At 46.5% G+C, this 10,392-nt stretch overlaps 3 protein-coding genes across 3 annotated transcripts; all 3 read right to left on the minus strand.

Moving 5' to 3' along the window:
- Positions 1–3,034: 3,034 nt before the first annotated feature.
- Positions 3,035–3,708, minus strand: DFJ58DRAFT_646548 (uncharacterized protein; the record flags this gene model as incomplete). Its single annotated transcript, XM_041381436.1, has 2 exons — positions 3,035–3,124; positions 3,175–3,708. Coding segments are annotated over 2 exons (624 nt in total), but the record flags the coding sequence as incomplete, so codon positions are not given.
- A 1,136-nt stretch (positions 3,709–4,844) lies between these two features.
- Positions 4,845–6,431, minus strand: DFJ58DRAFT_735918 (uncharacterized protein; the record flags this gene model as incomplete). The annotated part of the gene is made up of 5 exons (XM_041386715.1): positions 4,845–5,288; positions 5,538–5,780; positions 5,831–6,059; positions 6,096–6,192; positions 6,248–6,431. The coding sequence occupies 5 exons, from the start codon at positions 6,429–6,431 to the stop codon at positions 4,845–4,847; spliced, it is 1,197 nt and encodes a 398-aa protein (XP_041236151.1).
- A 2,076-nt stretch (positions 6,432–8,507) lies between these two features.
- DFJ58DRAFT_719381 (uncharacterized protein) lies at positions 8,508–9,331 on the minus strand (the record flags this gene model as incomplete). Its single annotated transcript, XM_041384615.1, has 3 exons — positions 8,508–8,705; positions 8,796–8,979; positions 9,291–9,331. The coding sequence occupies 3 exons, from the start codon at positions 9,329–9,331 to the stop codon at positions 8,508–8,510; spliced, it is 423 nt and encodes a 140-aa protein (XP_041236152.1).
- Positions 9,332–10,392: the final 1,061 nt, after the last annotated feature.

Raw genomic sequence — 10,392 nt, forward strand, 5'->3', positions numbered from 1 at the left:
AATAGGTCAGAGTCACGAGCATTACCCCCTGGGACAACACCTTATGAAGTCATCAACGGAAAGAAGCCTGATTTGTCGCACCTCCATGTCTTTGGCTCACGCTGCTTTGCACGTATCCCAACAGAGATCCAGTCTAAGCTTGGCCCACACTCTCGTGAGGCCATCCTCATGGGCTACCCTGACGGGACGAAAGGGTATCGTCTGCGTGACAAAGTCACGGGGACTTTCTTCGTGGCACGCGACATTATCTTCAATGAGAACTTTCCTTCCATCATGCACCACTCCGAGTCTGATGACGAGCCCGACGATGACTCCACTCCTGTGCCTGTACTCACACCTACACCACTCAGCATCGCCTCTCCTCCTGCTCCTGCCTCCCCTCCACCAGCAACTTACAAGGAAGCAGTCTTACGTTCTGACCATGACGACTGGCTGGAAGCCATGCAAAAGGAGTTGAATATCATGGATGAGATGCGAGTCTACCAGCTCACCACTCTTCCCACAGGGCATTGCGCTATTGGCAACCGCTGGGTCCTCGAATTTAAAGAGGACAACAAGGGGGGGCCAGTGTACAAGGCTCATCTGGTTGCCCAGGGGTTCTCCCAAATCCCTGGCGTCGATTTTGGTGCCACCTTCGCTCCAGTCCTGAAAACTGCCTCTCTCCGCATCATCGCTGCGCTCGCCTGCAAAAATGGCTGGGACCTTGATACCTTTGATGCCACTCGCGCATTCCTATGGGGGGTGCTGAAGGAAGACATCTACATGTGCCAGCCAAAGGGGTTTGAGGATGGCGACTGGCATATCATGGTATGGAAGATGTTGAGGACGATATATGGGTTGAAACGGTCGGCGATGGAGTGATATGAGGAAGTGTGGGCCATTATGGAGGAATTGGGCTTCACACGCTGTGTTCATCTTCAACTGTGTTGATGCTGGAACTCGTACGTTTTGCATTATTGGCTGGCACGTTGATGATAGCCTAGGCACCTCGAACTCTCCTCGTTTCTTGGCATACATCAAGGGGAGTATTAATGCACGATTCGGCATCAAGGATCTTGGTCCAGTCGACCGGTTCCTCGGCATTCAATTTGAATGTGATCATTCGTCTCGCTGTCTTTGGATGCATCAATCTGAGTATATTACCTATCTCCTCGAAGAATATGGGATGCTTCAATGTAACCCCGTTCTCCTTCCTCTCAACGCCAACTATCCCTTCGGATGTCCCTCAGATATTCATCCTGTCATTCCCAACCTCGCTAGCAACTTTCGCAAACTCATCGGGGAGCTCCTCTACCTCGCCGTCTGCACTAGACCTGACATCTCATACTCCATCAACTCCCTCGCACAATTCAGTGCGAATCCTTCGACTTCTCATTATGCAGCTGTGAAGCGTCTGCTACGCTACCTTGCTGGCACCATCAGCTTGCGACTACACTATGGCGGGGAATGTGCTGACGAACTGTTGCACGGCTACTGTAATGCTGATTGGGCCAGCTCACCAGAGGACCACAAGTCCATCTCTGGTTATGTGTGGTTCTTTGCCGGTGGGATTATTGCTCACGTTTCGAAGAAGCAGGCCACCGTCGCATTGTCTTCCACCGAGGCCGAATACATGGCCATCATGCACATCATCCAGGAGGGATTGTGGTTGAAGTCTCTTTTTGTAGCACTTCATTTCCCACTTACCATGCCCCTCGTCATTCACATGGACAACACTGGGGTGATCGCACTGTCAAAGGAGGCGCGTAATCACATCCGTTCAAAACACATTGACATGTGGTATCATTCCATTCGTGGCCATGTATCGCAGGGCACCTTCGTTCTCACTTGGCTGCCATCTCACACCAACATCGCCGATATTTTTACGAAGGCTCTCGCACACCCACTCTTCATGAAGCATCTCGCTGGGTTGTGTCTGGTGTCTCGGTGAGGGGGTGTATTGGCATGAACGTTACCTATCTTGCTACTTCTTGCTTCCTGGTACTGTATAGTGATTCACCTTCGAACACTCAGCCACGCTTACCTAACAACTCCGTATGGTATTAGTAGCGGTCTTCTTGTGTTTGTTTATCCTCAGTGTTTGTTCTACTCTCGCTGAGGTATGTTATCATCTTGTAGCTTGTTTACACTTGTACTTACTAGAGCTTAGTCTGACTTGCTCTAGGTATTTAATATAGTGTTTGTTCTACTCTCGCTGAGTCTGACTTGCTCTAGCCATTACATACCCCAAATACACTGTGCCCTCGGAGTTGTGGTCGTATTAGGTCCATCAGCAGGGACATAGCATTCAAAAAATTTGTTGTCAGAGATGTTGCCATTCGCATCAGACTGGACACCTTCACCAGTTGTCTGGAGACATCAAGCATGCACCTTGTATTTTTTTGTTAAGCTGCATGATGGACTTGTAAGGTAGAAAATAATGAGAGAAGCACAACACTTGTCGGAAATTTCTATTTTTGGTTGGAATTCCTTAAAATGGATTGGAAGGCCTCAATTTGCCGGCAGTGTTACAACTCGCTTGGAAGAGAACCCGAAAATTTTGGAAGCCGCTTGGAAGCGATATAGGGGTTCTTGCAAGTGGGTTCAAAGACCATTCCAATGCAAAGGCAAAATTTCGAGCATTTCAAGCGACGAGTGTCCTTCCAAGGCTTTAATAAAATTATGGAGTCTTTCAAGCAAATTTGGATCATTGTAATACGGTGCTACTAATTTAAATAATATGCTAATTGTTCAGATTCTCAATTCCCTTCCAATCTCTCCCATTTCTTTTTCAATCAATAGTAGAGTCGCCTTTACAATCATATATCAGTAGGAGCACCCGCTGCAGTATTACGCTGTAGATAATATATGCATGAGACACCGAAGACAGCGATCAAAATAGACTGAACGCACCTTTTGACCCTGTGCAAAAGGAACTTCAACGACAGGTGGCGCTGCGTGATTGGGTCGCCAGGTGAATAGGTGTCGTACATGTAATGTGGGCTGTGAAGGTCGTAGGACTCAGAGTAGCAGCAAGTGGTGGGGCGGTTTTGTGGCCATGACATCCCATCATAGTGCACGAGACTAATAGTTTGTCATCATGGATGGTGGAATCTGCGCAGAAATGCGCGCGTTTGGTGTCTGTCTGTAGCTGGAATGAGGATTAGAACTCTGAAGTGCGATATAAATGCTCACCGTGTGCTGTCCCTCATAGCACCACCCATCAGGAGGACCCATATCTCCTGTCCCTTCAACGCTCCCTCCACAACAACCCCACAATGTCTCATACACCGCACGATCAACGAGGGCACTTTCATCATCATGTGGAATCCAGCAAGACGTGTCTGTATTTGAAAGGTCAAAGAAGGAGGCATGGCAGCACACACAATGGAGTTGTGGTGGCGGGGAGAGTGCACTGAAGAAGTGAGTTAGGGCGGTGAGTGTGCGTGGGGAGGGGGGTGCCTGTGGCAGATTGGAGGTGGGGCAGAGGTAGGCGAGGGTGTACGTGTGTAGCGTCTGCGGAGGGACGGAGCACACAAGGTCATGGAGGGCTGTTGGATCTGTCACCTCAGAGTTGGGCTCAGACTCGGTGGTGCAGGAATTGGGCAGTGGAGTGGGTGAGAGGGCTGCTGGAGAGTCAGGGTGTGAAATTGAGGGAGAGGGTGTGTGTAGTTGGTCATTGTGTGTTGGTGAGGAATCGGGCTTGCGAGTGAAGAGACCGAAGACCATGATAGAGAGGAACATTGATCTGAATATATCTCCTGGTCAGTTGGATGGAACAAAAAAAAACTGGCAGATAATGAGAACAAAGGAAGGATGGTAGACACGATATCTGAAAGCTATGAAATTATAATCTGGAGCGGCGGTGCTGGTGTGGGTAGAGGTGGTGGAGAAATTGGACGAGGACTCCTTGTCATAGCAAGCCTGAGTTTCTTAAAACGCATGGTGATGGTGGAGTGCCAGACTCGTGATTGTAAGTCATGTACATCAAGTTATCTTGGAGAGTCGTATGGTAGTGGTCCATGAAACAACATGGGTGGGTGTCGTGGATGGTGAGATTCCTGACCCTGAGCGCTGCTGAGGTCGTGGTGTGGAAATCTGAGACTTAGGTCAGTAGCGAAAATGTTGATGAAGGAAATCTAAGTACATGTGAAAAGAATACGGTCATCACGAGCAGCAAGACAGCGGCGGCGAAGTGGTCAATGGCTTTGTCATAATGCGCACCATCCAAGGCCTTGGTTCCAAGCTGAATGCATAGATATGCCTAATGTGTGAGTTGCAAAGATCAGTATCCATTATCGAGTGTAGTCTAAGGCGCATGATACTTACTTCCACGACATGCTGCGTGAGGGTCTCTGAATCAGCTAAGTTTAAATTAGAGTCTTGACGTACCATCAAACCTCTGAACAAATAGCATAGTAGTAAATCAAAGGACCTGAATCAAGTGAGGGCAGCATTTGGCGTTGTTGGCGAGCTAAGGAGGTTACCTTAGACTGTCATGATGGAGGTTTTCCGTCAATGAATGAGAATGAGAAGAAGTTGGAACCGAGGGAAACCAAGTTTCAATGTGCTTACATCAAGCTTACATGAGATTTTTGTCATTGGAAGACAATTGCATTGTGATGCTCTAAGTGTAAGCGCAAAATATGACAATGTATATAGAAGAAATGACAGTCAGGGCTGTCACAGTGGCCTATTTAAACTTCTTTGCCATGCCTGTTAGACCTCCGAACTCCAGTATTGGCTGATATTAAGTCTCCATCAGCAGCAGCAGCATGCTTTGAATTCCCTTTCCGTTTTGGTTTTGGTTTTGGTTTTGCGGCCGAAACACCAGAATCATCAGCTACTGGCTCATTAATATTCTCTCAACCGTGCGCCAAATCAAGAGCTTCCATCGCAGTAGATATTGAAGGTTCCACGATAGCAGCTGGATTCAGATCTGGTTGCATAACGGGTCCAGGACCTGCCGTGAGATTGGGCGCGACAGATGATGATCTCATCAGAGAAGGGGGAGCACTTGCAGGCGGAGTATTGGAAATAGTGATTGGCGGCTTGCCTTCCTCATCTATGGCACGCTCAAAGTCTAATTCCCACAACTGAGCTGGGTCCCCTTCATCCAGAACAGGAGCGGGAGTGAGTGAGGAAGTAGATGGAAATAGGGTCTGGTTGAAGAATAAAAGAACCTGGCGTGCCCAGGCACCTCCCATCATCAGGCGTTCACGGTAAAAATCGTGGTAGGTGCGATATGGGATTTTAGCTGTCTGGCCAGTTTCAAGCAGTTCCTTGTCGCCTGAAAACATGTAGATAGCCTAGGGTAAGAGAACATTGAGTGATGGATACTCCAACATGAAGCTGAGTGACTTACGACAATTGCGGCGGCAGCAATCATGCCTGGTGTCGTGGCTCACAAATTCCAGATCTTGGCCTTCGTTTTAGAGCTTTGCACGTTGGAGGACAACGAAGTCTTGCCGTGGATGGACACTTTGAGGATCTAATGTGAGGCATGACTTATTATTAGATCCTCGTAATAAGCACTAGAGAATATGAAAAAAATGTACCTTAACCAGCACAGCTGACTTCAGGAAGTTGTTGGGCAAGAGACTGTTTGGACAGGGGAACAATACAGGAGCGAACTTGGTGTAGGAACCATGAGGAGAACGGATAAGGATGCGGCATTCTTCTTGCATGCCTTGATCATAACCTCGAAGGAAGAACTCGGGATTCAATCCAAAGATAGCTCTAGCGCATGTCTTGATGTCTGAAACCATTTTGGAGTGAACATTACCAACACCTTTTGCAAACTGAAGAAGTCAGATATTGTCTTGAAATAAAGAATATTGACCGCACTGACATGGCTACCAAAGAGTTTGTGATTCATCGTTTCCCGATCCGCTTCAGGAACAAACAAGAATAACTCAGCTTTCACACCATCTTCGATTGAAAGTGGTGACAGCCAGCGCTTCTTACTGTTGATGTCAATGTCGGGACGTGCACGCAAGGGGAAATCTGAGGGTTGATCCATAAGCAATGTGTGATTTAGTATTTGCGTCCCAACAGCCTTATCGCCTCTCCCTTGACGGCTAGCTCAAGTTCATCACGAGTGAGTTTCTTCTGACCTTTGGCTGCTGAAGCTTCCAGAAGCGCATTCTGCTTCAAGAGCTCTCGCTGCCGGCCTCGCATATTCAACAGCAGCTTCTGTGCAGTTTCTAGTGCCTGGATAGCCAACTTATTAGAGACTGTATACGCCCAGAAAAGATTGAGACAGTACTTGCCTGATGAAGGTCTGCAATCGAAGCATTGTCCCGTGGAGGTGCAACAGCAGCACGAACCTTCAAGAGTTCCTCGTCTGAATCTAATGACAAGTTGTCAGAGTCGGAACCAAAGCCTGCAGTATCGGAGCTGCTCTCCATGACTTTGATATCCTCTGGTACATTGACATGGTGCCTAGACATGCTAATAGGGTAGCAAGAGCAAAGAAAGGTTTGATCTGTGCGTGCAGAATTCAGTTTACAAGACTGTCCCTTATATCAGTTCTGAACACGTGTCACACACCATTTGATTATGTAGTGTACTATGGTGAATTTGGTAGTGTGAACATGCACTATCCTGTATGCGCAACAATGAGGTGCTGATGAATAATGAAGTTTTCGCTACTTTGAGGTAATAAATTAAATAGCTCACCTTTCAGCAGGGTCAAGTCTAAGGGTACCACATTAAGACGTGTACATTATTAATAAATTGTTGATGCGAGAATGGTGCCAGATCAAGGGCAAGCTGGTGTAAGAGACTTGTCAGATGGGTGTCTTAAAAACAAGCAATTCATGGGAAGAGTACATGATGACGGCCCCGTTGAAGTACATGATGACGGCCTCGTCGAAGTACATGATGATGGTTTTGTCGAAGTACATGATGACGGCCTTGTCAAATAGTACATGATGATGGCCTCATCAAGGAGTACATGATGACAGCCTCGTCAAAGAGTACATGATGACGGCCCTGTTGAAGGAGTAGTCTGCCGGTCTCCAATGAGGCTGTTGAATGGGCCCTGCTTGGTATGCTTGGTATGCCAGGTGCGCTGGAGAAGCTCATGAGCGCTCCATTCATGGTCATGAGCTTGGAAGCTTACCTGCTTCATATGCCAGCTCATTGACCTATGGAGGTGGAAAATCAATCCATGGAACGCTGAGCACTAAGGGCAACACTCATGCACCATAGAGGACTGGCAATTCCTGCTGCATTTGGCCAACAAAATTGGGTCTCGATTGCCCAAAGGAAATCGCCATCACCAAACTATGTTAATAATTTCACGGATGTAATTTCCGATATGATGTAGATCTCACCTGCTTTTCATAGACTGTATGAAACAATGTATCCCCAAGGTGGTGAATCATGAGCACCCCGACAATAGGTAGAAGAGCATCCGAATGAGGCGCCACCATGTAATCTGGGCACTAGAACATATACAATGAGACGAAACAACTGATTTTGCGGATGACTCACATAGATTGGAGAGATCTCATAGCATTGGTGTGCCATATAACCCATTACTAAGTAACACTCCGATTCACTAAAACCAACAAAAGGATGCTGAAATAACAGGTTAGATAGACAACGACAAACCTGGGCGTTCTGTAGAAAAGGCATCAGCATATGTCACATGCACAATATCAAGTGGGAATAACATACAGGCAGCTGAATTACTTGTAGCACCCGATTCATACTGGGCATGTACAAGAAAATTGGAGCTGTGAGATTGGCTGTTACCATCGACTTGTCAGTGAGAAAGAAGTGAGTTGCATCGAGCTACCTCACATTGCAAATCCATGGGAAAAGGTGGTGGGGAGTTGGAGGGCTGACGAATGAAACCCTCAGACTTTTAAGAAGTAGCTACATGGTAAAGATGATAGCCTGTTACTTGAAGATAGTGATGGCCAGATAGTGATGGCCAGATGGCGATGGCAAGACAGAGTTGAATGAAAGCTGCACCAGGATCAAGAAACGACTCAATTGCGTGCTAAAATAAATGAAATCAATTGGTAGCCAATTTGGTGGGCCAGCTCGATGATGGCGCCAGGAATTATTAGCGAAACCTTGAACGTGCCAGCCTCAAGTTGGGGTTAGGAACTAGGAAATAGAGTTGCACTCAGCATCACATCGGCACATGCATCACTAATTTTCATAATCAAATGCATGGTGAGTAAACATGTCTTCAAGAGCCTCAATAAGTGATTCTGTGCTTCCGTTTTATTCCTGTTGAAAAGGATTCAACTCCTCGACACCAATGTGCTTGTCCTCTTTATCTTCACTGTCAACAGGAGCTTGCCAGTTGGTTGTTTCCCTGAAACCTTCCCTTTCTGAATATTCATTCTCTGCTTGGGTTTGAACTGAGCAAGGTCTTTCTGGGGTGTTCACTTCATGAGAATATACATGGCCCACTCCAAGTCCGTAATGGAAGCACATCAGTGTGTCTCGATCAACAAAGCTAGAGTCGTATTATTAGTAAATATGAAAAAAATAGGTAAGAACACTCACCTGTTGACGTAGTACTCATACCAGTCATTTTTATCTCCTGCAAGAGGAGAGATCCCACATTCGTTGGGATTGTGTTGCCCTCGAGAGAAGGCTGGTATGATATGGCATGCCCTAAGAACAACTGCTGGGTTCACAAAGCCCAATTCATTATGATTTGACAAAGGCATGAGACAAACGCGGCCTAAAGTGCGTGTCTCCCATGAGTGACTTTGTATAGATTCGTACCATCGAACAAAGAGAAATTCTATTCAGCAAGATTCATATATGTCCCCTATGCAAATAACATTGACATGATGTATGCCGAGGACTTTGGAATAACAGTAGTTGTTACAGAGACCATCATTGTGATCATCATGGCACTTGAGTATCATAATATTGCAATGAGGCGTCCGTGGATTTATAATGTCTTGCGCCCTTCGAATGTTGTATGTAGTAAAGTTAAATCTTGCGATGTTGTGGTGGTATATTCTGTTACACTTGAAGAGAATCGAGTCGCGTTCTTGAGTGAGACGAGCTGATTTCTCCCCTGGCTCGAGGCGATCCAGAATATGGTCCTTTAATTGAGGCATGAAGTCCTGAGTCCCATCTCAGAATGATCTCCATCATAGTAAAAGTTACTTACCTTCATAGCAGTGTGACAATCATATTGGTGCTAGGCATGTATACCTGCATAAGCCTTGATTAGGTGGACCAAAGTTTTCCCTCAAATTATTCACTACTCCCCTATCAGCAGTCTGCACTTGTCTCAGCCATAACCCTTGTCCGACACTAGTCCGCACTTTCCTGCACTATGCGTGCATGTTCCCACAGCACTATCCATGTTCCTGCGACTTATCCTGCGCTATTCCCGCACTTATAGCACTATCAAAACTACCAGCAATGTGTCTATAGGTGCATCAGTGCTTGTCCACTCTATCTAGTGCTTGTGCCCACACTTAGCGCTTATCCAGCGCGCTGTTCTCGCGCTCTAGGATCCCTTCGGAATGTCAGAATCCATCATTGTCCATCCTACCTCATTGGTATGTAATTTGCCTTGCCTCGAGTTGTAACAAGTGCTACAGTCTTATTACATGTATATCCTATCCCTTCCGAGTCCGAGATGGTATAGTTTACTAGTATAAGAAGCCTATGGTGATTACTTCAACACTACTTCCCTTTGACTGTATTTCATTCCCATTAGGTTTTACTTAGAAGTAGTCACCTTTAGTTGCGCTCTATAGCGCCTATTGGTTCCCTTATACCTGAACCCTTGCCTTGACTTTCCTTTACCCTTGCAATCAATACCTTTGACTTCACTCACTACCCACTACACTCTTTACACTCCCTATCCTATACCAATGCATTAGCGACCCGATAGCGACCATCTACTGACCCGCACTTCCGCTTTTCTCGTGCCATAGCGCTCTATAGTTGCGACATACTTTCCAGTGCACTAGCGCTGTATCTTGCGATGCGCTTTCCCGTGCTATAGCGCACTTTCGGGTCTTTCTATCTTAAGTTGTCCTTAGTAGCTTTTCCCTTTGGTCAAATGTTCTTGCTTTATTGTTTGCAAGTATAGCAGCATAGGCAGAGCTTAGACATATACTGGCTAAGTACCTTTACAAGTGCCTAGTCAGGCTGTGTTTTTCACAGTGGGATCTTTCATGTGGCTGTGGAGGTAGTGGCCAAAGTCATCGTAAGTCTTCTTGCTTTGGCCGATATGATGGTGCAGTTGGGGATCACTCGCAGTTTCGTTTACCTCTGCACGAGAGGCTTGCTGTTGTTGGCGTTGCTTGATGTGGTGTAAGTGCGTTTGACGGCGCTCGATCTGCATCAGCTGGCGAATAAAGGCTTTTCAATCAGTACGACGGTACCTGCCTTTCGGTGTATGATGTTCCAATT

The sequence above is a fragment of the Suillus subalutaceus genome (assembly GCF_016647625.1).
Source record: "Suillus subalutaceus strain FC151 chromosome Unknown DFJ58scaffold_238, whole genome shotgun sequence".
Taxonomy (NCBI): Eukaryota; Fungi; Basidiomycota; class Agaricomycetes; order Boletales; family Suillaceae; genus Suillus; species Suillus subalutaceus.